General features: G+C 57.0%; 1 protein-coding gene across 1 annotated transcript; it reads left to right on the top strand.

Moving 5' to 3' along the window:
- Nucleotides 1-2,091: 2,091 nt before the first annotated feature.
- RUSC2 (RUN and SH3 domain containing 2) lies at nt 2,092-26,592 on the top strand. Its single transcript, XM_038742480.1, is given in 13 exon segments — nt 2,092-2,651; nt 15,378-17,402; nt 18,542-19,267; nt 19,597-19,800; nt 20,000-20,143; nt 21,506-21,582; nt 22,879-23,053; nt 23,171-23,276; nt 23,709-23,755; nt 24,291-24,837; nt 24,839-25,198; nt 25,464-25,610; nt 25,733-26,592. Coding segments are annotated over 12 exon segments (4,671 nt in total). The 5' UTR covers nt 2,092-2,651; nt 15,378-15,445; the 3' UTR covers nt 25,914-26,592.
- The last annotated feature ends 47 nt before the right edge of the window (nt 26,593-26,639 follow it).

Genomic DNA, 26,639 nt, shown 5'->3' with positions numbered 1-26,639 from the left:
CCTCTCTGTTCCTCAGTATTTCTTCCCTGATGCCAATGATTTTCTCCCGTTCCCTCCCACCCCACTTCCCAGGGTATGAAGCCCAAAGCAGTGGGCACCAGATCTGTAGAAGGGAGGCCATGGGATCACGTCCATGGGGCAGGATGACGCGCCTCATCGGTTTGGGGTTCTAATCCCGGCTCCGCCACTTGTCTTCTGTGTGACCTCGACCAAATCACTTTACCTCTCTGTTCCTCAGTATTTCTTCCCTGTTGCCAATGACTTTCTCCCGTTCCCTCCCACCCCACTTCCCAGGGTACGAAGCCCAAACTCAGTGGGCACCGGATCTGTAGAAGGGAGGCCATGGGATCACGTCCATGGGGCAGGATGACGTGCCTTTTTGGATTCTAATCCCGGCCCCGCCACTTGTCTGCTGTGTGACTTCGAGCAAGTCACTTTACCTCTCTGTGCCTCAGTGACCTCATCTATAAAACGGGGATTGAGACTGCGAGCCCCACATGGGACAGGGGCAGTGTCCAAACCGGTTTGCTTGTAGCCACCCCAGTGCTTAGTACAGTGCCTGGCACCTAGTAAGCGCTTAACAGATACCCTAATTATTATTATTTTGTTGAGGGTGAGAGCAGTGAGTGCTTGGTATCTCCCACCAAGAGGGAGCAAAGACAGCAGGAGCATCCCAGCCAGTTTGCCTCCACTTTGGCGGTGGGTATTTACCCGACTATTCGGTCAACCGATCAGTGGTATTCACTGAGCACTTACCGTATGAAGTGCACTGTACTAAGCGCTTCGGAAAGTACACTGTAATGGAATTGGTAGACGTAATCCTTGCCCACAGGGAGCTTACAGGCTACAGACTGCTGCTCCTAGGGTGGCTCTCTCCATCTCCCGGCACCGTGCAGCCAGGGCTGCTCTGCTCCTGATGACAAGGAAGCCAGGCTTGACCCGGGGCAAGAGGGAGAAGCACAGATTATAGGAGAGGGAAGCACTTTGGATACCGTAAATAGCTGGAAAATTTCGTCACTCCAGAGGTTTACACAGGGAAGGGGGTCAGGGACCATATCTAATTCCCACCTGGGTTTTCTTTCCTAATCCATCCATCAATTCGCAGCGCTTAGTACAATGCTCCGCACACAATAAGGGCTCAGCTAATGTTATCACTACTACTGGGTATGGGATGGGGGTTTCCCTAACCTGACAGCCTGTTATATGTTGCCAACTTGTACTTCCCAAGCGCTTAGTCCAGTGCTCTGCACACAGTAAGCGCTCAATAAATACGATTGATTGATTAGTGGAGCCATCCGGGACTCCACTCTGCCCTAGTAAACAGACTCAGCTCGTTGTGGCGGGGGCCGTATCTACCAACTCTGTTATATTGTACTCTCCCAAGCGCTTAGCACGGTGCTCTGCATGCAGTAAGCGCTCAATGAATATGATTGATTGATTGATTGATCGCTGCCTTTGCCCCCGGAAAGGCCAGGAGCCCCAGAGCGGGCCGGGAAGGGGGGGTGACTGGCCATCTTCAGGCCCCAGCTCTGGGGTGACGGAAGGCCTTGGTTCTGGGTGACAGTCAAGGAGATCAGTTCTTGGACTTGGGCTTTAGGAACGATGGATGGATGGATTAGATGCAGCCCTCCCCTTATCTCTCGGTTTCATGAGTGACCTTTCTCCCGAAGCCCTCACCTTGACCATATCTTAGGCCTATTTGACTTAGAGATTTACCGTTCGGTTGCTTGTTCGGCGCAGGGGAGGGGGTCCATCCTGCCCTTGGTCACCCTGCACCCGGCTGTCCAGCTTGGTCCTGAAGACCAGGCGAGGCCCCTGCCGAGGCCTTGGGAGAGGTCTGAACTCGTCGCGCAGGACCTCACCTGATGCTCTAGCTCAGCTTGGAGGAGGGTTCAGCAGAGGAGGGGAGAAGGGTGTCTCTCTGAGGGCCGCTGGGACAGGATTTCTGGAGCCGTCGCTTGTCACCGGGGCCACATCTGTCAGACTTTTCCGCCTCCTCCTCCTCCTTCCTCTCCCTTTCCTTTCCCCATCCCCTCCCGCCCTATTTGTGTCAAGTGACAGCACAGGGAAAAAAGGAAACAAGGGGATTTTCTGGGCGAGAGAGACAGACTGAGAGAGGTGGATCAGATGCAAGGTCTGCAGCTAAAATCCCTGTTTTCCAGCAGCCCTAGCCGTGAGGGGACGGGAGAGGTTCTCCAACTGGGGCCGTGTCCTTCCACATTAGCGACGCAGAGAGAATCCTCCATCTTCCCAGTTAACCTGCGCTGCTCTCCCATCCTTCCCTCCCTCCCTTCTCCTCGCCCCTCCTCTCTCCTTCCCTCCCCGCAGCCGGCCGCAGGGACTGACAGGGAGGCTGAGCGACTGCTATGGGCAAAGCCTGCCCCTTCCCCTAGCAGCAACGTCACAGCATTAGCAGCAGCAGTGGCAACAACGCTGGGCTAAGATTGCGCAGCCCCTCTGCATTGTCAGAGATGCAGCTATAAGAAGCCAAAAATGCCGATGAAGACATTTTTCTGACCCCCTCGGCCCACAGGCTCCCACGCGCTCCTCCGTATCCTGGAAGAGAGCCCTGGTCGACCGGCTTGCCTGCAGCCCTAGACCCAGCTGTCAGGGGCAGGAGCCCAGCCCGGAGAGGAAGGCTTCTTGCAGAGGTATGGCCGCCAGCGGGGCGGAGATGACATTGGGATTTTCCTGCCTTAGATGGGCTCTTGGCTCGTTCGTTTCCCGACCGGCTGCTCGTTTGTCATCCAGGCTTTGACCGGTGCGTTGCTGGGTCCCGGAGCCCTGGGGTTCGCTTTGTCCATCTGTCACGGAGCTGTATGGAAGGGTCTGAGCTGCTGGCATTGGTGTTTGTGTGTGTGTGTGTCCTGGGTGTGTCTTGTGTGTGTCTGCGTGTTCACCCTCCTGTGCTTTCTCTGGCTGGGAGGTTGGCGCCTGGCGTGAGTTAGCTCCTGCACAGGGAGACGTGGGCAGAGCTAGATCTTCCCTGACGGTATAAAAGCCGGGGCTGCTGGTTTGGGTCCCTGGGGGCCCCCATTCTTGTGCGGAGGCTCCTTGGCAAGCAGGTGGAGCGAGGATGCTTCTCCTTTAAAACCAGAGACAAAGGCAGTGGGGGGTGGGGGGAGGAGGGCACCCCCGCCCCACTGGGAACCAGGGAGGGTGTGGTGACCATCTTGGCGAGAATGGTTAAAAATAGTAATAATAATAATTTCGGTATTTGTTAAGAGCTTACTATGTGCCAAGGATGCAAGGTGATCAGGTCGTGCCTCGTGGGGCTCACAATCTTAATCCCCATTTTACAGATGGGGTAACTGAAGCCCAGAGAAGTGAAGTGACTAGCCCAAGGTCACACAGCCGACGAGCGGCAGAGCCGGGATTTGAACCCATGACCTCTGACTCCCGAGCCCGTGCTCTATCCGGACACTGGACCCCAGCGGGTAGCCGGGGAGGTGGGATTGGTTTTACCCTTCAGATCAGAGCTAGGCATTCCCCTGAAGGCAGCTAAAAATCTATCTTCCCTTCCTCGTCCACCATCCTCTGCTTCCATGGGGCCTCTCCCAGGTGGTCAGGGGTTACCACTCCTCGAGTTCCAGCAGAAAGGATAAGAGAGCGATGTTCGGAGATCAACTTCATCCTCAGAGTCCTAGTCAGACCCTAGGGAAGGGAGCTGGATGGTTTTCCTTTCCCAGAAAACACTCCCTCCTGCTCTCCACCCCACCCAGCATCAGCCAGCCCAAGCAGGCGGGGCCTATCAGCAGACACACGGGGGTCTTTTGCCTTGAAGCTGAGGGTCCTCAGCTCCAGGTCACCCTCTCAGAGAGCCAAATCCAGACCAGAGATGGGACCCAGGGGGTCTGGCTCCCAATCTGATCCTTACAGAGGTGGGCAGTCGGGGGAGGCTTGTCGGTCAAACCAGGAACTCCCTTCGTCCCAGATTCCAGTCAGGAGCCACTCCAGGACTCCTCTTCCCATAACTCCATCCATGAGGACCCCAAAAAAAGAGGGAAAAGGAAACCAGTAAGGAAGAGGACCCCCCCCACACCTTCTTCCCTCCCTCCCCCGTCGAGCTCCCTGCTCCCATTACAAGGGCAGCCCCAAAGCTAGGCCCCGACCCCAGTTGAAAGGTTTGCAGAGCAGTGAGGCCCCCTTTTCCTGAAAAGACATGGGTGAATTACCAATTTGCATGAGTTAACCCCTATCTGAGGAAAGGAAAACTTTTCTAAAGGGAAACTAATCTGCCTAATGCGAATCGCATCTAGGATGTTGACTACCTACCTTTCATTCAAATTTCATTCCCTCTGAAATGCACCCGAGGATACCTGGACAAAGGAGGTTGTGACTAGGACAGCTGGAGTGTTTGTTTGGGGTCACAGAAGGAAAAGCGGGTGTTGAACGCTGGGACGGGGCTGAAGGCTGAAGATGGAGGTTCATTAGCCGACTCTTTTTGTGGACAGGGGTAGGTCTGGGGCTGTGGCCTGGGACAATGAAGATGAAACGTCCCAAATTTCCCTTAAGGTTCCTGTCCAGGGAGCCTGGAAGTCGTTATTTCAATCAATCAATCAATCAATCAATCAATCAATCGTATTTATTGAGCACTTACTTTGTGCACAGCACTGTACTAAGCGCTTGGGAAGTACAAGTTGGCAACATATAGAGACAGTCCCTACCCAGCAGTGGGCTCACAGTCTAAAAGCTGTGAGACCCGAAGTTATTTGCTTCGGGTCTCCAGGTTTATCAGTTTAGTTCTTCCTCCCAGGGTGATATGTTGATTTGATAGAAGCAGCGTGGCTCAGTGGAAAGAGCCCGGGCTTGGGAGTCAGAGGTCATGGGTTCAAATCCCAGCTCCGCCACTTGTCAGCTGTGGGACTTTGGGCAAGTCACTTCACTTCTCTGGGCCTCAGTGACCTCGTCTGTAAAATGGGGATTAAGACCGTGAGCCCCACGTGGGACCACCTGATCACCTTGTATCTACCCCAGCACTTAGAACAGTGCTTGGCACATAATAAGCGCTTAACAAATACCAACATTATTATTATTATTATTATTATTATTATTATTATTATATGGCCATTAATACTAGGACAAAAGAAAAACACCAGTCAACCTGGGTAGGTTGGGAGGGGCTAGTGGCATTTCTCCTTGGCTACTTGGAGGAGAAAACATGTCTGTCTAAGCCAGCGAGTGGAGCACCAATTCTTCGGAGGTGATTTTGGAAAAGGGCACCCTATAATAATAATAACAATTATAATAATGATGGCATTTGTTAGCGCTTACTATGTGCAAAGCACTGTTCTAAGCTCTGGGGGAGATACAAGGTGATCAGGTGGTCCCATGTGGGGCTCACAGTCTTAATCCCCATTTTACAGATGAGGTCACTGAGGCTCAGGGAAGTGAAGTGGCTTGCCCAGTGTCACACAGCAGACATGTGGCGGAGCCGGGATTCGAACCCATGACCTCTGACTCCAAAGTCCATGCTCTTTCCACTGAGCCATGCTGCTTCTCTATATGCCCAAGGGGGAAATGAAATGTCCCAGTCCCACAGTTACCCTTCAAGCAGCTCTTCTGAATGCTCAGAACTTTCCCCAGATGTCGGGGCTGAGGGAATCCACAATCCAGGTGGTGCAGGTTTCCAAAGTTTGGTAATTTGGGGTGAGTCTAGGGACTGTGAGTCAGGGGAGGGGAAGGGAACACAAGAATATCCATCTTCCGCTTTATATGGGACCTAGCAGTCCGTTTGTGTGTGTGTGTGTTTGTGTGTATACGGGAGACTCTGGGCTGGAGGGTGTGAGCTCTCATCACAACTCAGAAAATAGATCTCCAAGTCATTGTTGACTCTTCCTTCAACTCACTAGTCCAATTTACGGCAGCAGCCAGAATGGATAACTGACAACACCGGGAAGGGGTTAGGAACGCAAACTAAAGGCACAGTAGTGCCACACCATTAAAAAAGTGATATTCCGCGGCTGGAAAATCATGTATAGTCTGGTCACCATATTTTAGAAATATCAGAATAGAGTGAGAGAAAGTAGAAAGAAGAGCAACCAAGATGATCGAGGGGGTAGAGCGGACTCCATTTGAGGAGACGCTGAAACGGGATTCTTCAGGCTGAAATGAAGCAGGTTGAGAGGGAACGTGTTTGACATTTACAGAAGGTGTGGACAGAGCAAACACAGGACTGTTATTCACCAAATCCCACACCAAGACAAGTACGGGACCCTCTGAAACTTGAAGGTGATAGGGTCAGAGCAAGCAAGAGGAAAAATTTCTTCACACACCAGGGAGTGAACATATGGGACCTGCCGCATCAGAAAGCTGAGTAGGCCAAAATGATCAGAAGGTAATTATCAGAAGGGTTTGAATCATTTCTTGGCGCATAATGGGTTTCTAGATGGAAATTTAGGGATGAGAGATGGCCCGTCCCTAACTGTGGAGGTCCAGGAAATCAGTCAATGGCATTTACCGAACACTTACTGTGTGCAGAGCTTGGGAGAACTCACAACAGAGATCATAGACACGTTCCTTACCCACAAGGAGCTTACAGTTTAGAGGGGGAGACGATCACTGCTTTCCAGCATGTCCATATCTCCCCTATCCTACAAAAACTTCCCTGAATCCCACGGCTCCCTCCGGTTATCACCCCATTTCCCTCCTACCATTCCTCTCCAAACTCCTTGAGCGAGTTGTCTACACCCACTGTCTCAAATTCCTCTCCTCCAGTTCTCTCCTTGACCCTCTCCAATCTGGCTTCCGTCCCCTTCACCCCACAGAAACCACCCTCTTAAAGACCACCAAATGATCTCCTTCTTGCCAAATCCAGTGGCCTCTGCCCCATCCTAATCCTCCTCGACCTCTCAGCTGCCTTCGACTCTGTCGACCGCCGCTTCTCCTGGAAACGTTATCCAACTTCGGCTTCACTGATTCTGTCCTCTTATTTCTCCGGCCGTTTGTTCTCAGTCTCCTTCACAGGCTCCTCCTCGGCCTCCCACCCCCTAACTGTGGGGGTTCCTCAACTCCAGTTCAGTTCTGGGTTCCCTTCTGTTCTCCATCTACACCCACTCCCTTGGGGAACTCATTTGCTCCCAAGGCTTCGACTACCACCTCTATGCGGATGATACCCACATCTACGTCTCTAGCCCTGATCTCTCTCCCTCTCTGCAGTCTCGCCTTTCCTCTTGCCTTCGAGACCTCTCTACTTGGATGTCCACCTGTCATCTCAAGCTTACCGTGCCCAAAACTGAATTCCTTATCTTCCCACCCAAACTCTGTCCTCCCCCTGAATGTCCCATCCCTGTAGATGGCACCACCACCCTTCCTTTCTCACAGGACCGTAACCTTGGCGTTATCCTTGACTCCTCTTTCTCATTCAACCCCCATATTCAATCCATCACTAAATCCTGTCGGTCTCACCTTCACAACATCGCTAAAATCCACCCTTTCCTCTCCATCCAAACTGCTACCATGTTAATACAATAACTCATCCTAACCCACCTGGATTACCGCAGCAGTCTTCCTTGCTGACCTCTAGGCCTCCAGTCTCTCCCCACTCCAGTCCATACAGCTGCACAGATCATTTTTCTCCAAAACCATTCAGGGCAAGTCACCTTGTTCCTCAAAAGACTCCAGTGGTTGCCACCCATCTCTGCATCAAGCAAAAACTAAGCACTCCACCACCTTGTCCCCTCTTATCTCACCTTGCTACTCTCCTCCTTCAACCCATCCCACACACTTTGCTTCTCTAGTGCTAACCTTCTCCCTGTGCCTCAGTCTCACCTGTCTCACCACTGATCCCTGGCCCACGTCCCGCCTCTGGCCTGGGACACCCTCCCTCCTCAAGTCCGATAGACTCTCTCCCCCGGCAAAGCCTTATCGAAGATGCATCTCCTCTGAGAGGCCTTCCCAGACTAGCCCCCCTTCACAGCCCCACAGCACTTATGTACTTATCTGTAATTTATTTATTACAGAGCCCCCCTCTAGACTGCAAGCTCACTGTGGGCAGGGAATGTGTCTGTTTATTATTGTATTGTACTTTCCCAAGTGTTCAATATAGTGCTCTGCACACAGTCCGTGCTCAATGAATATAATTGAATGAATGAATAATATAAATAAATACATTACAGATACGTACATAAGTGTTGTGGGATGATTATCAAGTGCTAAAAGCGAACAGATCCAAGGGCCTGTAGACGGTAGAGGGAAAAGAGGGCTTAATTAAGGAAGGCCTCTTAGAGACGATGTGATTTTGATAAGGCTTTGAAGATGGGGAGAGTGGTGATCTGTCATGTATGGAGGGTGGAGGCAGTTCCAGGCCAGAGGGAGGATGTGGGCAAGGATCAATGGTGAGACAGATGAGACTGAGGTCTAGTGAATAAACCAACCTTCGGACAGTGACTCTAAGCATCCTATTAGAAAACAGAAACCCGAGTGGGATAAACCCTGGGTCCGACCCTGCCTGGCCTTGTGTTCTTAGGAAAACAGTGCAGCCAATTCCCATTGCGGGATGTTGGAGAGAGGACAGCGCGGAGGTTGGAAAAGCGTCCTCGAAGGAGCAGGGGTGCAGTGTTGGCTTGGGAGAGGGCAGGGTCTGGATGAGAGTTACCCCGTCTAGCACCGGTCATTACCCCAGTTGATTTCCCGCCTCTACCCTCACACCAACCCAAGAAGCCATTCTCTTCCCGCTGGGGACACGTAGCTCAGAAATGGTCACTGCTGGGTTCTGGAAAGATTCTGACAGATGTGACAATTCCAGCACATCATTCCTCAGAGCTGGGGATCTAATTTGTTGTAGACAGGAGCAGGCAGGGCCAAAGTGAGGGCCCAGAGACCAGTGTTGTAGTCTGAGTAGGGCCGGGCTGGATAAAAGAGGTGCACCCTATATAGGTCAGGATAACAAACACCTCACCTGAGGAGGGATGATTCGTTCTTCCAGTGGGAGCTTGTTGGCGGCCACTCCCGTCCTTCTCCTCCTCATCATCCTTCTCCTCCTTCTCCTCCTCAGGTCAGTCAGCATCACCCCTTGAGGGTACCCTGGGCATACTTGGGTCAGTGTCCCTGCTTGAGCACAGTGTTTCTGAGCTCGCAGGACTCTTCACCCAGGAGGTCAATGTTCTGGCTAGGAAGCATTTATTTCCCTCACTGGGCCTGGGAGACCCGGGAAGCCCAGTGAGGGGGACCCAGGCCAGGCAACGGTTCCAGTTTGGGGGGTGGGGGGACCATGGTCATTGCAGGACCCCATTAGCAAAGGAGAGACGAAAGAGCGGTTCCACCTTCAAGCTGGGGTTACAACCGAAGGCTTCCGTTTCAGGCTTCGGGCCTGGCGCCTAATCCCGAAAGTAATTCAAGTTCAGCCCCAACAGCTTTTGCGATGCCCCTCTCGCCCAGCCTCATCACTTCGTTTGTGCGTGTATTCAATAGTACAATTATCTGTTCAACTATTCTGTTCGATTCTGTTCCTCCCCTCGTCCCCCTCTCCATCCCCCCATCTTACCTCCTTCCCTTCCCCACAGCACCTGTATATATGTATATATGTTTGTACATATTGATTACTCTATTTATTTATTTATTTTACTTGTACACATCTATTCTATTTATTTTATTTTGTTAGGATGTTTGGTTTTGTTCTCCGTCTCCCCCTTTTAGACTGTGAGCCCTCTGTTGGGTAGGGACTGTCTCTATATGTTGCCAACTTGTATTTCCCAAGCACTTAGTACAGTGCTCTGCACACAGTAAGCACTCAATAAATACGATTGATGATGATGATGATAATACTTTTATGTTTGTCTCCCCTATTACAGTGTAAGCTTCTTGTGGGCCGGGAATGTGTCGGTTCTTGATTTTTTCTACTTGCATTGCACCAAGTGGATACTCAATAAACGTGATTACTACTACTGGGAAAACAATAACAACAACAACAGTAATAATAATAATAGTATTGGTTAAGCGTTTACTATGTGAAAAGTGGGTGAGGCTCAGATCCTCAGAGTGTTGCAGGATCAATCAGTAAATCAGTAGCATTTATTGAATGCTTATCTGGTTCAGAGCACTGTACTAAGCACCTAGGAGGAGGAGGAGGACTACTACTACTAATATCATTCATTCATTCATTCAATTGTATTTATTGAGTGCTTACTGTGTGTAGAGCAATGGACTAAGCACTTGGAAAGTACAATTCAGCAATGAAGAGAGACAATCCCTGCCCACACCTGGCTTACAGTCTGGGGGGGAAGGTGTTATTATAATAATAATGATGATGGCATTTATTAAGCGCTTACTACATGCAAAGCACTGTTTTAAGCACTGGGGAGGTTACAAAGTGATCAGGTTGTCCCTGGTGGGGCTCACAGTCTTCATCCCCATTTTACAGATGAGGTCACTGAGGCACAGAGAAGTGAAGTGACTTTCCCAAAGTCACACAGCTGACAATTGGTAGAGCCGGGATTTGAACCCATGACCTCTGACTCCAAAGCCCGGGCTCTTTCCACTGAGCCACGCTGCTTATTAATGAAAATAATAATAGCGGTATAGCAGAGAAGCAGCGTGGCTCAGTGGAAAGAGCCCGGGCTTTGGAGTCAGAGGTCATGGGTTCAAATCCCGGCTCTGCCAATTGTCAGCTGTGTGACTTTGGGCAAGTCACTTAACTTCTCTGAGCCTCAGTTACCTCATCTGTAAAATGGGGATGAAGACTGTGAGCCCCACGTGGGACAACTTGATCACCTTGTATCCACCCCCAGCACTTAGAACAGTGCTCTGCACACAGTAAGCGCTTAACAAATGCCGTTATTATTATTATTATTATTATTAAGCATTTGCTTTGTGTCAAACACTGAAGTAGATTCAAGATAATCAAATTCCACATGAGGGTCACAGTCTAAGTAGGAGGGAGAATAGGTATCGAACCCCCACTTTTACAGGCGAAGGAACTGAGACATAGAGAATAATAATAATAATAATGGTATTTGTTAAGCGCTTACTATGTGCAAAGCGCTGTTCTAAGCGCTGGGGGGATACAAGGTGATCAGGTTGTCCCACCTGGGGCTCACAACCTTCATCCCCATTTTACGGATGAGGGAACTGAGGCACAGAGAAGTTAAGTGATCTGCCCAAAGTCACACAGCCGATAAGCGGCGGAGCCGGAATTAGAACCCACGATCTCTGACTCCCAAGCCCGGCCTCTTTCCGCTGAGCCACGCTGCTTTTCCGAGAAGAAGCAGCAACTTGTACTTCCCAGGCGTTTAGTCCAGTGCTCTGCACACAGTAGGCGCTCAGTAAATACGATTGAATGAATGAATGAATGAATGAAGCGACTTGCCCAAAGTCACACCGCACACGAACGGCAGGGCCGGGATTAGAATCCAAATCCTCCAACTCCCAGGCCCGTGTTCTTTCCGCTAGGCCACACTTTAGTATTTATCGAGTGCTTACCGTGCACTGGGAAAGAAAAATGGGTGAGAATTAGACAGAGCCTCCGGACCTTCGACAGGGGGTCACCATAAGGTGAAAAAGGGGGCTGGATACAAACATACAAGGAAAAAATCAAATAATCAAAGCACGAAATTGACCTAAAAGATGAGGACGGGGATAAATACGAAGTGAAACCAAAACCGCAGGGCCCAGACTGTGAGCCCACTGTTGGGTAGGGACTGTGTCTATATGTTGCCAATTTGTACTTCCCAAGCGCTTAGTACAGTGCTCTGCACATAGTAAGTGCTCAATAAATACGATTGATGATGATGATGATGATGATGATGAGAAGAGGAGGGTTTCTAGTGGTTCTTCCCAGTGCCGTCCATTCCGTGTACGTTCACTTGGGCAGAGAACGTGTCTGCCAACCATGTACACTCCCAAGAGCTCAGTACAGTGTTCTGCACGCAGTAAGCCCTCAATAAATATCACCGATTGATCGATTGATTGGTGGCGCCCTGCAGCTGTTGCCCCCGCCGCCGCTTCCGTCCCTCCCGCCAACGTGGAGCAAAGCAGGTCAAACAGTCAATTCACGGGACTTAGAGAAGCAGTGTGGACCAGTGGCTAGAGCACGAGCCGGTGAGAAAGCAGTCCCCGGCTTCAAACCCTGGCTCCACCACTTGTCTGCTACGTGACCTTGGATAAGTCACTTAACTTCTGTACCTCAGTTACCTCATTCTGCTGCCGAACTGTACTTTCCAAGCGCTTAGTCCAGCGCCCTGCACCCTGTAAATAAATACGATCGAATGAACGAATCCGTAAAACGGGGCTTTAGACTGTGAGCCCCACGTAGGACGGGGACGGGGCCCAATCCAATTAGCTTGTATCAACCCCAGCGCCTGGTACACAGTAATAATAATAATAATAATAATGATGGCATTTATTAAGCGCTTACTATGTGCAAAGCACTGTTCTAAGCGCTGGGGGGATACAAGGTGATCAGGTTGTCCCACGTGGGGCTCACAGTCTTCATCCCCATTTTACAGATGAGGGAACTGAGGCCCAGAGAAGTTAAGTGACTTGCCCAAAGTCACACAGCTGACAAGTGGCGGAGCCGGGATTTGAACTCATGACCTCTGACTCCAAAGCCCGTGCTCTTTCCCACTGAGCCACGCTGCTTCTCTAAGTCCCGTGAGCCCTTAGCAAATATCATTAAAAAAAAAAAAGACCTTTCAGTCTACAGGAGGTGCCTAAAGTCTAGGGGAGGAGTTAATAATTAATGATGATGTTTGTTAAGTGCTTACTATGTGCCGGGCACTGTACTAAGAGATGAGGTGGAGACTTTTAGACTGTGAGCCCACTGTTGGGTAGGGACTGTATCTATATGTTGCCAACTTGTACTTCCCAAGTGCTTAGTACAGTGCTCTGCACACAGTAAGCGCTCAATAAATGCGATTGATTGATTGATTGATTGATTGACGAGCAAATTGGTTTGGACACAGTCCCTGTCCCACATGTGGCTCACCATCTCCATCCCTGTTTTAAAGATGAAATAACGGAGGTATCATGGCAAAGTGGATAGAGCACGGGTCAGCAGGTCATGGATTCTAATTCCGGCTCCTCCACTTGCCTGCTGTGTGACCTTGGATGAGTCACTTCACTTCTCTGTGCCTCAGTTACCTCTTCTGCAAAATTCATTCATTCAATCGTATTTATTGAGCGCTTACTGTGTGCAGAGCACTGTACTAAGTGCTTGGGAAGTCCAAGTTGGCAACATGTAGAGACGGTCCCTACCCAACAACGGGCTCACAGTCTAGAAGGGGGAGACAGACAATAAAACAAAACACGTGGACGGGTGTCATCAGAACAAATAGAATTAAAGCTAAATGCACATCTTTAACAAAATAAATAGAATAGTAAATATGTACAAGTAAAATCAATAGAGTGATAAATCTGTACAAACATATATAATGGTGCTGTGGGGAGGGGAAGGAGGTAGGGCAGGAGGGATGGGGAGGAGGAGAGGAAGAAGCGCTTAACAAATATCATCATCACCATTATTATTATTATTCCGCCTCCTGATGCCCCTAGGCCTCGGGGTCTTCTGCTCTGGACTATTTTATTTATTATTAATAATAATAATAATAATGGCATTTATTAAGGGCTTACTATGGGCAAAGCACTGTTCTAAGCGCTGGGGAGGTTACAAGGTGATCAGTTTGCCCCACGGGGGGCTCACAGTCTTCATCCCCATTTTCCAGATGAGGGAACTGAGGCCCAGAGAAGTGAAGTGACCTGCCCAAAGTCACAACATATTTGTTGGGGTTTCTGGCCGGTTTTGAATCTCTGGGTCTCCATCCATCTGGCCTTTGTCTCCGTGCCTGGGGCTTTGTTCCAAGGGGAAGCAGCGTGACCCAGTGTGCAGAACCCGAGCCTGAGAGTCAGCAGGACCCGGGTTCCAATCAATCAATCAATCAATCGTATTTATTGCGCGCTTACTGTGTGCAGAGCACTGTACTAAGCGCTTGGGAGGTACAAGTTGGCAACATGTAGAGACGGTCCCTACCCAACAGTGGGCTCACTCAATCCCGGCCCTGCCACTCGTCTGCTGCGTGACCTATATTGAACTCCCCCAAGCACTTAGTAAAATGCTCAGTGCTTAGTAAGCTCTCAATAAATATCATTGATTATTTGATCTTGGGCAAGTCACTTCACTTCTCTGTGCCTCAGTTCCCTCCTCTGTAAAATGGGGACCAAGACTGTGAACCCCATGGGGAGCATGGACTGTGTCCAACCTGATTAGCTTGCGTCTACCCCAGAGTTTAGTAGATAATAATGATAATGATGGGATTTGTCAAGCGTTTTCTATGTGCAAAGCACTGTTCCAAACGCTGGGGAGGACACAAGGTCACCAGGTCGTCCCACGTGGGGCCCACAGTCTCAATCCCCGTTTTGCAGATGAGGGAACCGAGGCACAGCAGCAGCGTGGCTTAGTGGAAAGAGCGCCAGAGGTCATCCAGGAAGGCCTCCTGGAGGAGATCCAGAAGCGTGAGGAGTCGCCTGTGATATTAATGATATTTATGTTAATATTAAGTAACTAATAATGTGGATGCTATCTACTGAGCACTTACTGTACTGAGTGCTTGGGACAATGGAGTTGGTAGACCTGATCGTCAAGGAGTTTAAGGTGTAGAAGACACCCTTAATGGCTTGGAAAAGCAACATTAAGGCGTAGTGGAAATAATATAATAATAACTTTTCTGTGCCTCAGACACCGTATCCGTAAAACGGGGATGAAGACTGTGAGCCCCATGGGGAACCAGGACCGTGTCAATCAATCAATCAATCAATCAATCGTATTTATTGAGCGCTTACAGTGTGCGGAGCACTGTACTAAGCGCTTGGGAAGTACAAGTTGGCAACCTAATTACCTTGTATCTACCCCAGTGCTCAGCATAATGAGTCCTTAACGGATGCCATTTTTTAAAAACCGCAATGATCGTCATCATCATCAGCGGTACTACACTGTGCGCTCGGGAGAGCACAGCAGAGTTGGCGGGAACATTCCCTGCCCACAGCGGGCATAGCAACAACAACAACAGTAGTGGAAAGAGCCCGGGCTTTGGAGTCAGAGGTCACGGGTTCCAATCCCGGCTCCGCCGGTTGTCAGCTGTGTGACTTTGGGCACTTCACTTCTCTGGTCCTCAGATCCCTCATCTGGAAAATGGGGGTGAAGACTGGGAGCCCCCCGGGGGACAACCCGATCGCCCCCGCCGCGCTTAGAACGGTGCTCTGCACGTAGGAAGCGCTCAACAGATGCCATCGTTATTATTATTATTATTAATAAGTCCCCAGATGGGTCTGCTCTAGGGTTTGTCCCTGATGGTAGCTCTCGGAGCCAAGTTCTGACTGCCATCTTCTCTCTCTCTCTCTCTCTTTCTTTCTCCCTGCCCACCCTTCCTCCCTCCTCCCCCGCCAAGGTACCGGGCTCTCCTGATGAGCTGCGTCCCGTCCCCTGGGGCTCCGGGGTCAGGGTCCAGCGCCACTGATGCCACAGGCTACGCTCTGCAGAATGGATAGCCCCCCTAAACTGACCGGAGAGACCCTCATCGTCCACCACATCCCCCTGGTTCACTGCCAGGTCCCCGACCGGCAGGGCTGCAGCGGGGGCAAGCGGGCCAACCCCTTCCGCCTGGCCGACCCCGGGGCCCCTCGCCCCAACCGGGACCCGGCGCAGGCCGACACGCTGCTCTACGGCGGCCTGCTGGGTGCTCCCGGGGGGCCCGTGGGACCCCAGGAGAGCTCCGAGCACAGGACCCCGGGTGGGAGGGCGACGGGGGCCTCCAAGAGGCACAACCCCTTCCTGCTGCGGGACAACGAGCCGGGCCTCGGCGACCCGTACGCCGAAGACCGGGCCCCCGCCTCCTTCCGCCTGCACGGGGATGGCCCAGCCACGCTCCCGCTGCGGGAGCTGGGCCTGCCCCCCTTCCAGCTGCAGCAGCGGCCCCCCGGCCCCGCCCGGGGGAGGCCCTGGGGCTCGGCCAGCCGCACCGGGGGGGCGGAGGGGCGAGAGGAAGAGCTGCTCAGCAACGCCGAGGCCCAGAGACACCCGAACGGGAACGGGTGCCCCCGGGCCTCCGAGGCCGCGGAGCTAGACGACTGCGACTGCGCCCGCGGCCAGCGGGGCTGGGAACCGGGCCCCGACGACTCTCCGAGGGACCCCGGGGCCCCGGCCGGCCGCTCCGGCTCGGAGGCCCGGCCCGGCCGCTCGGGCAGCTCGTCCAGCCAGTCGGAGGCCACGGACCAGCCCATGGGCTACGTCAGCGACTCGTCCTGCAACAGCTCGGACGGCGTGCTGGTCACCTTCAGCGCCCTGTACGACAAGCTGCACCGCCACTCCCGCTCCAACCTCAACGCCGCCCCGCTGTCCTGCGACTCTTCCGTCTGCAGCCAGTCCGACCCCGGCACCTTCTACCTGGACCTGCAGCCTTCCCCGACCGAGCCCGGGGCCGCGTGGGAGGCCCAGCCCCGGGACGGCGGGGGCCGGGGCCGCGACTGCCCCCGCGCCGCGTCCCCGGGCCTGGACACCAACCGCAATGCCTACCACCCGCACCGCGAGGCGGGGGCCCCGGGGGACTCCCCCTCCTCCTCCTCCGACCTCACCGCCTGCTTCCAGAGCCAGGCCCGCCTCGTGGTGGCCACGCAGAACTACTATAAACTCGTCACCTGCGATCTGTCTTCCCAGTCGACGCCCAGCCCCGCGGGCTCGTCCATCACCAGCTGCTCGGAGGAGCCCACCCGGGCCAGCCCCGGCCCGGACCCCGGCCGGCCCACCGAGTACTACCTGTTCCGGAGGCCCGAGGCCGAGCCGGAGCCGGGCCGTGAGGCCGGGGGCGAGGGCTCCCCGCGGGCCGGCGCGGGGCCCGGCGCGATCGAGGGGCGGGTGTACGTCAACGTGTCTCCCCCCAACCTCAACAGCGGCCGGCAGCGCTCACGCAGCTACGACCGCAACCTGGCCCGCAGCCCCCCGGCTCGGCCGGGCTCCCTGGAGCGCATGCTGAGCTGCCCGGTGCGGCTGAGCGAGGGCCACGCGGCCCTGGTGGCCCAGGCCTCCCCGGGGCCTCGGAGGGTCACCTCCTTCGCCGAGCTGGCCAAGGGTCGGAGAAAGGCCGGGGGCTCCCCGCCTCAGCGGTCCGGCGGGGACTCCTCCCTGGAATTCTCCCCCGTCCCCGAGCGGCGGGGGGACGGTCCGGGCTACCCGGAGGAGGGGGCCCGCCGCAGCCACAGTCTGCCCCCCATGCCCTTTGTCTACTGCCCGGACCCCAGCCGGGAGGGCTTCGGGGACGGTCCCCAGCCGCCCCGTCCCCGGGAACGGGGGCCCCCCGGCTTCGGGCCAGCCGAGCAGGCCCCCCTGGCTCTGAGGATGGACGACGCGAGGCTCCCCTTCCCGGGGAACCCCGCGGGCGCCAGCCGCGGACAAAGGGATGTGAGAGCCCGAGCCGACGGTAAGGAGCTACGGGGGAGTCGGGGTCCGGAGGCTCGGAACATGGGCCGGCGGTCCCGGGCGTCCTGGCCCTGCGGGGCCCGGTGACACCTGGGGCCCGCCCGCCCTGCGGACGGCGTGGGTGAAGCTTGCCGTGTGAGGTAGAGGAGGGGAGGACTCGGGGAGGTAGGGGAGGCTGAGGACCGGCCCCAAATCTCAGGAAATCCTCTCTCCCGAGAGCCCCAGGGAGCCGTTGACGGGCATCTCGCAGCCGGGGCCCCGCGGACCCAGGCCAAGGAACGGGGAGCCGTCAGCCCGGGGGAATGTCCGGAAGGCGGCTATGACTCGATCCTGCCCTGGGCCCAGGGGTAGCCGGCAGAAATGAAGCCCTGGGGCTGGGAGGACCGTAATCACCGGGTCCATCGCGTTCCCCCTGGAAAAGGGGAGTCAGTCGGTCGGTCGGTCGTATTTATTGAGCGCTCACTCTGTGCAGAGTACTGGAGTCTCTCCGAGAAACAGTGGCTGCCATCCCTGGCGGCCTCCCTTCCTCCCTCCCACCAGAACGAGCGAGGCCCGGGAGGAGAGCGGTCCCAGATGGAGGCGATCCGGGGGCCAGGCTCTCGCCTCTCGCCGAGAGCTTCGTGGTCTGGGGCCGTCTCTGCAAGGGTGGGCAGGGCGGGGCGGTGCCGGGCTGGGCCCCGGGGCCCTCGGCTACCTGGCTCCGGTGTGGGGCTCCGTGACGGGGGTCAAATTTGGGAGCGGCCCGCGCTTGGCGTTGCCGACTCTCTGTTGGCCGGTCCCTGGGGCTGTTGCGGGGCCAAGAATGAGGACGTACCCCCGAGGGCCCCGCCACGGGGGTCTGGCCCGTGCCCCCTGTGAAGGTTGCTGGGAGGAGCAGTCCTCGCACTTCTGGTTTCTGTTTTGAAATGGCTTCCCGGAGGAGCTGGGCTCAGCACTAGGCCCGGGAATAACGGTGGGAGTAAAGCCGGCGCCTTTTCCGGGTGAATTTCCCGAACCTTCCGGGCAACGGGAGCGGGCCCCCGCCCACCCCATGGCCGAGCTCTACCGACCTTTCGCCTCCTGTTCTCCTTCTCCCTCCCCTGCTGGTCTTCGTCCTCTCCCCCCTCGCCCACCCTGTCGGCTCTCTCTCTGCCCCCGCAGGAGGCACGGGAGCTGAGCCCCGACCGGTGGTGCGCTACAGCAAGGAGCAGCGCCCGACCACCCTGCCCATCCAGCCCTTCGTGTTCCAGCACCATTTCAGCAAACAGCTGCCCAAGGGCCGGCCCCTGCCCAGCCACTTCACGTCCAGCCTCTCCCAGCTCTACGGCCTCTCCGGCAGCGGCCGGGCCCCCGCCGGCCTGTCGGCCTCCTCCGCCTGCCGGGCCTCGGCCAACTCCTCCTCCGCAGGGGAGCCGCTCGCCCGCGGGGCGGGCACCGGTCCGGCTCCAGCCCTTCGGGCGGTCGATGGGGCCGGGTCCCTCGCCGCCGGAGGCAACGGGAATCCGGCGCCGGAGAGCAGCCGTCCATCGCCCCTGGGCAGCTACTCTCCCATCCAGAGCGCCGGGCCCTTCGGCCAGAGCTCGGACTCCTCGGCCTCCTGCTCCCCGCCGCCCGAACGGGCCGGGGATGGGCTTCCTCCCCGCAGTCGCTCCTGCCCCACGGCTGCCAACCTGCTCCCCCGTCGTGCGGTCCCCCCATCGGGCCCCTCCCGCCACCCGGAGTCTCCCCCTTCCCGGGACCAGTCCGCACCCGCTTCGGAGGCCTCGCCGCTGCCTGGGTACCGGCTCCACAAGGCTCTGCCGCCCCTGGGCCGAACGGAGTCCCTGGGCCGGGGCGGCGGCGAGGGCAGCGGGCACCTTGGAAGCGTGGCGGCTCGGCCTACCAACGGTACGGAGCGAGGTCCCCATTTCTGCCCTCCTGGTGCACCGGGCGGCCTTGCGTCCTGGGCCCCGGTCCTGGCTGCAGTCTGACTCGGGGCTTCGGAGGGGTGAGGGGGAGGGAGAGACTGGGAGGGCGGGTCCCCAGGGTCCCCCTTCCACGCTGCTTCCTGCTGAGATGCGGGCTCCCAAACTCACAGGCCCTAACTCCACCTCTGTCTTTCTGTCTCTGTGGCTGTGGATCTCGGTCTCTCCGTGCGTCTCTTTCCCGCTCTCCCTGTCCCGCCCCGCCCTCCACCCCCGTCCCGCCGGGTGTCGGCTTCCCGTTGGGTGCTGCAGCCAACCACCTGTCCCCGCAAGCGTTGAAGTGGCGGGAGTACAGGCGGAGGAACCCCTTGGGCCTGGCGCAGGGCGCGGGGACGGCCAACTTGGCGAGCAGCCTGGACCGGACGCAGCAGGAGGCCTGGCCGGCCCGGAGGAACCCCATCTTCGAGTTCCCCGGCTCCCTCGGTGCCGCTAGCCACCTCCACTCCCGTCTGACTGGTACGCTCTCCCTCCTGCCCCGCACCCCGCCTGCCGTTCGGCACCGGTCGAGAGCCAAGAAGGGTGGGAGAGTTGGGACGGAGACGGTCCTCCAGACCCCAAGCCAGCAGCCGATAGCAGGAATCTGGGAGCGGGGAATGGTCTGCGACCCCAGCGTGGGGGCAGACTGCCGATCGGCCTTCTCCGCTGCTCTCCTCAGGACAGTCTGTGCGCCAGCTGCAACTGAATCACACCGACTTCTTCCCCGACTATTTCTCTCTGACTGAGAAACCGCCAGCCGAATTCTGCCTGTCTCCAGATGGCAATACCGAATCCATCTCCATTGACCTCCTGCAGAAGAAAGGTGTGTTGCCCCTGTGCCTTTCCTTCCTTCCTCTTTCCTCCCCTCTTTGGTGTCCCCCGGCTACTGGGAGGGAGGGGCAGAGCGAAGAGCACAGACCTAGTAGATTCGTTCGGTAGCTAAGCGATGGGTTCGAATTAGATGAGATTGCGGTTTCAAGAGCGAGTTGGAGCACTTGCATATTAATCCCAACTTCCATCCCGGGAGGGCATCCTAGCCTAGACTGGCTTGTATACAAAGGTTTTGCTTCATTCTCCCAGGCCGGAACCTTCCCGCCCCCATCTGGATTGTCTTGCGGGAAGCCTGTTTGGCCTTGTAGTCTACTGTCGTGACCCTAATCCACTCCCAGGGCCACTTAAGCATGACCCTTCTCCCCGAGTAGGGCTGGGGCCAGTGAGACGGGACCCACTTCAGACAAAGGGGCGGCTGCTTCCTAAGGGGGACGGTGTCGGGGCGGGGGGCGTGGAGGAAATGATCAAAGGTGACCCATCCCTTAGGAGTGAGGGGGGAGGTGTGTGTTTGCTGATCAAAGGCACAGGATTCAGGATGCAGGACCCAGACATCTGACTGCCGAGAGGGGCCCAGCTGGAACCCAGTGACCATTCATCCATTTACTGAGCGCTTCCTGTGTGCAGAGCACTGTACTAAGCACTTGGAAAGTACCATTCCACAACAGATAGAGACGATCCCCGGCCACAACGGGCTCACGGTCTAGAAGGGGGGAGACGGACAACAAAACACGTAAACGGGCATCAAGAGCATCAAATTCTAGATAGATACACATCATCAATAGAAATAAATAGAACGATAAATCCGTGCACAGGGGAGGTACGGTCTTTGTCCTCAAACGACAACGGTATCATGGAGGAGGTAGGACGGACTTCACCCCGCCCCCCATCACACACACACAAAGTATTAAAAAACGAAGCAACACAAAGTTCTGATAATGGGCCACATCAAAGGCACAGGAAACCTCAGACACACTCAGTTTCAGAGGCAGCCTTGAGGGTTCGGCAGGTCTGGCCACGCACCGGCGTCCCCGCGTCCTTCCTAGATAAGCGGCGGGGGGACATTTCCAGTGGATGCGTTCCCAGTCCACAGGACCCCAGGTGGAAAGACTTGGGAATGGAGTGGCTCTTGGGGACGGGATAATAATAATAATAATAGCATTTGTTAAGCGCTGACTATGTGCTGTTCTAAGCGCTGGGGAGGATACAAGGTGATCAGGTATCGGGAGATGAGGGTCGGCAGAGGCGGGGAGGCCCACTCTCCCCCAACTCTGATACTGAGACAGCTGGTTTCAGCAGCTTTCCGCCCATCCCTACAGCCTGAGCAGTTATCTGTGTCCGTCTGTCTGCCCCGCAGGGCTGGTGAAGGCCGTCAACACTGCCGTGGATCTCATCGTGGCCCACTTTGGGACCAGCCGAGACCCGGGAGTAAAGGTAGCCCCCTCCGGAGACCTCCTTCTCCTAGCGATCCCACCCACCCCAAAACCCTTCCCAGTCTTCACTCCCGCATTCCCTGATCCGTCCCGGAATAGACGGGCCCAACTGTCTAGGATGAGTCCGCGTAATTTCTGGAGGCCATGGGCTCTACTCATTTCTACTCATTTCTACTCATTTTATTTTGTTAGTATGTTTGGTTTTGTTCTCTGTCACCCCCTTTTAGACTGTGAGCCCACCGTTGGGTAGGGACTGTCTCTATATGTTGCCAATTTGTACTTCCCAAGCGCTTAGTACAGTGCTCTGCACATAGTGAGCGCTCAATAAATACGATTGATGATGATGATGATGATTTCTGGGTAGAGAAGCAGCGTGGTTCAGTGGAAAGAGCCCGGGCTTTGGAGTCGTATGTTGCCAACTTGTACTTCCCAAGCGCTTAGTACAGTGCTCTGCACACAGTAAGCGCTCAATAAATAGGATTGATTGATTGGAGTCAGAAGTCATGGATTCAAATCCCAGCTCCGCCAACTGTCAGCTGTGGGACTTTGGGCAAGTCACTTCACTTCTCTGGGCCTCAGTTCCCTCATCTGTAAAATGGGGATGAAGACTGTGAGCCCCCCCGTGGGACAATCTGATCACCTTGTAACCTCCCCAGCGCTTAGAACAGTGCTTTGCACATAGTAAGCGCTTAATAAATGCCATCATCATCATTCTGGGTCCCTCCGGTCAATCCATGGTATTAATTGAACGCTTACCGTGCACAGGGCACCTTACTAATAACAATAATAATTTTGGTATTTGTTAAGCGCATGCTATGTGCAACGCACTGTTCTAAGCGCTGGGGAGGATACAAGGTGATCAGGTTGTCCCACGGGGGGCTCACAGTCTTCATCCCCGTTTTACAGATGAGGTCACTGAGGCACAGAGAAGTTAAGTGACTTGCCCAACTAAGCGTTTAAGAATAGTAATAATAATAATACTAATGGCATTTGTTAAGCGCTTATTATGTGCTGGGCACTGGGGTAGATACAAGGTAATCAGGTGGTCCCACGTGGGGCTCACGGTCCTAATCCCCATTTTACAGATGAGGGAACTGAGGCGCAGAGACTTGCTCAAAGTCACACAGCTGCTCAGTGGCGGAGCCGGGATTAGAACCCACAACCTCTGACTCCCAAGCGCGGGCCCTTTCCGCTATGCCACGCTCTTCAGGATACAACGGGGCGGGCAGACATGTTCCCCGCCCACAAGGACATCCCTCTCTCTCTCTGTCTCTCTCTTCCCTCCCCACCGCGACAGGCCAAACTGGGCAATAGCTCGGTGAGCCCCAACGTGGGACACCTCATCCTCAAGTACCTGTGCCCGGCCATCCGGGCCGTGCTGAGCGACGGGCTCAAAGCCTACGTGCTGGACGTCATTGTCGGTCAGCGGAGGAACCTGCCCTGGAATGTGGTGGAGGCCTCCGCTCAGCTGGGTAGGGGAGGAGCGGGAGGGAGAGGGATGGAGGATGGAGCACACAAACGCACGCACGCGCACACGCAAAACCCTCTCTCAGGTCCCGCCGACTTCCTCTCCGGTCTCACCTCTGCAGGTCCGTCCACCAGGGTCCTTCATGGGCTTTACAGCAAGGTCAGCCAATTCCCCGAGCTCACCAACCACTCCATGCGCTTCAACGCTTTCATCTTCGGCCTCCTCAAGTAGGTACCAGAGGCCCCCCCCCCCACCGCCTCGGCAGACTTGGTTGGGAGGGCGGCTCTGGGACCGTGAGCCCCGTGGGGGACGGGCCCTGTGTCCGACCGGATGATCTCGCACCTACCCCAGCGCTTAGTCCGGTACCTGAGTGCTGAACAGATAGCGCCGTTATTATTAGCGGGAATGTCACCGGGAATATCTTTGGGAGCATCCTTGGAGACGATGGGCAACGGTACCCTGAAGGAGTGAAGGAGGGTGAAGCGGGAGAAGTGGGGGCTCTCGTTGGTTCGTCCCCCATCGTTGCCTGGCTACTGGATGGGGTGGGAGGGGGGAGAGTGGGGACGGGATGGACCGGGGGAGAGTAGACGGACGGAGGGATGGACAGAGGGGAAAGACAGAGGGTCTCCGTTCTTCCTACCTCACTTGTCTCCCTACAGTATCAGGTCTCTGGAGTTCTGGTTCAACCACCTGTACAACCACGAAGGTGAGCTCCTTTCCCGGGCCCAGCCTGGCTGAAAGTGCCCCCCAAGTCCCGTCTCTCCCTGCTGGAGGTAGAGAAGCGGGACTGGGTGCTACCTCTCCCCCCGGTCTCCCCCCAGCCTCCCCTCCGCCTTCAGCTTTGTCGCTTCAGCCCCCAGGCCCCGGGGGCCGAACCACACCGGCTGGGTTAGGTTTGGGCTGATTTCCGGGGAGCTCCACCGGTGCGAAAGCACCTCGGCACCCCCCGGCTCCCTGACGCTAACAGGGAGCAGGGGCGGGGGGGTGGGGAGAAGCGGGAGGGAGGAGGAGAGAAAGAGTAGCCAGTTAGCGCTGCCTAGTCTGGCCTAGGCAGGATTCCCCCAGCCCTAGGCCTGTCCCGGGAGTCCCAGCTGCTCCAGGGAGGGAGAGAGGCGTGAGGGTGGGGAGGGGGGTGCGGTTGAAGGAATCAGTGGAGCCCCCGCGAGCGCCGGGATAAGGGACAACGTTCGGCGCGGAGCCCGGCCCAACCCCGCCGACGGCCCGTTGCGTCTCCCCGGCAGACATCATCCAGGCGCACTACCAGCCCGTCGGTTTCCTGTGCGTGGCGCACGGTGTCTGCCAGGCCCAGTTCGAGGAACTGCTGCTGCTGCTGCAGCCCCTGTCCCTGCTGCCCTTCAGCCTGGACCTGCTCTTCGAGTACCACCTGCTGCAGAGCGGCCACCGACAGCAGCAGCACAAGGAGATGCTGCGGGTGACGCAGGGGTTGCTGCGGTCTGCCCACTCCACCCTGCAGCGCTCACGGGCCCGGGGCGTCCTTCCCAGCCCACCGCCCGCCACCGGGCACGGGGACCAGGAGGGGACGGCCCCGGGGGAGCGGGTGAAGGGGGTGGGGGCCTCCGCAGGGGAGGAGGAAGACGAGGAGGAGAAGAGGGAGGAGAAGGAAGAGGAAGCGGCGGCGGAGGCCGGGCCGGTGGGCATAGCGGGCGAGGGGCGGGGACGGGAGCGGGACCGGCAGGCCGGCTGGTGGTACCAGCTGATGCAGAGCTCCCAGGTCTACATCGACGGCTCGGCGGAGGCCTCCAAGTTCAGCCGCAACGAGAAGAAGAAGAAGGGGACCCACTCCGCCCCGCCCCCCCCGAGAAGGGGTGGTAGAGGGGGCCGAGGCCTGCCCGGCCCCCGAGGGCCACGGGGAGGGAAGGCCGGAGACCGTCGCCGGGGGCAAGCGGGAGGAAGAGCAGCCGCGGCAGGCGGAGGAGGTGGGCCCGGGCAGGGAGAGGAGCCGGCCCTTCTGGATGGGGAGCCCCCCCGATTCGGTGCTCACGGAGCTGAGGCCTAGCCAGGAGCGGGAGGGGCCCGCCGCCCCGCAGCCGGGGAGAGAGGAGGGCCCGCCAGAGCCGGGCCAGGGCTTGAGGTGGGGGCACCTGTTCGGCTCTCGCAAGGCACCGCAAGAGACCCGCACGCCCAACAGGTGAGGCCCCGGGGCAGCCGGGTAGGGGAGGAATGGGGTGGCCGGGGACCCCGGGCCAGGTCGGTGGGGAGCAGCAAGCACCTCCCCAGGCCGAAGCCGGCTCCAACCACCGGACCCCTCACCTCCACCGGGGGCTGGGAGGGGGCCCCTGGCTCTAGGGTCGGGGAGGGACCATGGGAGGGGCACCGCTTCCTTGGGGGGGGTCACGGGGTTGGGCGGCCTCTCTCCGCATTCCACGGCGCTGATCCCTTCTCCTCCATCCCAGACTGCCCTCAGGCTGGCTGAGCCTGGACAGGTCCGTGTTCCAGCTGGTGGCCCAGACCGTGGCCGCCGGGACCCGGAGAGAGCCGGCGCCCGGGGGACGTGGAGAGAAGGAGCCCGCCGCGGAGTCCCCCGCCGCGGACCGATCCTGGTAAGCGGCGTGGGCAGTAGCCCTTGGCCAGCTGTCCTCGCTGGGTCGGGGGGGAGAGCGAACCTAGCCGAGGGCCACATCCCACTGGCGGTCCGTGTCCCCTCCCTTCTTCCCACGTCCAGTGAAGTTCAGGCATTGTGTCACCACATGGCCACGGAGCCCGGCCACCTCAGCTTCCGCAAGGGAGAGCGCCTGCGGTTGCTGGGCCCGGCCGGCGAGGACTGGCTTCGCTGCGCCCGGGGCTCCGAAAGCGGCCTAGTGCCCTTAACCCACGTGACGCCGTCCGGTGCGCACCAGGACTGAAGACGCCCCGACCACCCTCGTGGTCCCCCTCGCCCGAGACCCCCCCCCAGGCCGGACTCTGGATCCTCGGCCGTCCTCCCCCCGCCACCGCCCCGTGCATGCCGGAGCCACCGGGGCCTTCCTGCGTCTCAGCCGGGGCTGGGGCTGCGGAGAGCACAGGCCCGACGCGGGGCCGAACGGCCCCCCGCCCCTCCGCGCCCCCCGGCCCCGGCCCTCCCCGAGGGCCCGCCCGGCTCCCAGGGGAGGGTGCGTTCTGGGGGCTGCCCCCGCCCACGTCCCCGAGTGAGATGTTTCCCTCCTGCTCCCTTCCTCCGCATCTCCACTCCGCATCAATCCCAGGCGTCCCATCGGCCCAGCCCAAGACACGTCTCAGTCCCCGGGGCCCCCCTCCCCTCCCCTGATCTGCCGGCTCACGGCCCCCGGTAGCATCCACCCTGACCTTGGGGGCCAGGCCTCGATGCCTCCTCCCCGGGAAGAGGGCGGCGTCCCCCCCGCCCTCCCCCTCGAAGCGAAGAGGCCCAGGCGGCGTTGCGGGGGACGGGTGGAGGGCAGAGCGTCAGTATTGGGACCCGACCCTGCTGTACATAGGCCGCAGCCGTGCTAGCCTGGCATCCCGAGAGGGGGCTGGACTGGGTTTATTTATTTATTTATGCGTATTAATAAAAAAGGTTCTCAGCGAGAGGTGGCACCCCATTCCCCAACAGCCCCGAGGAGGCGGAATTCAAC

This window comes from Tachyglossus aculeatus, unplaced genomic scaffold (assembly GCF_015852505.1).
Source record: "Tachyglossus aculeatus isolate mTacAcu1 unplaced genomic scaffold, mTacAcu1.pri scaffold_12_arrow_ctg1, whole genome shotgun sequence".
Classification (NCBI taxonomy): domain Eukaryota; kingdom Metazoa; phylum Chordata; class Mammalia; order Monotremata; family Tachyglossidae; genus Tachyglossus; species Tachyglossus aculeatus.
The sequence above is the reverse complement of the archived record's forward strand: the minus strand, read 5'-3'. Positions and strand labels throughout refer to the sequence as shown.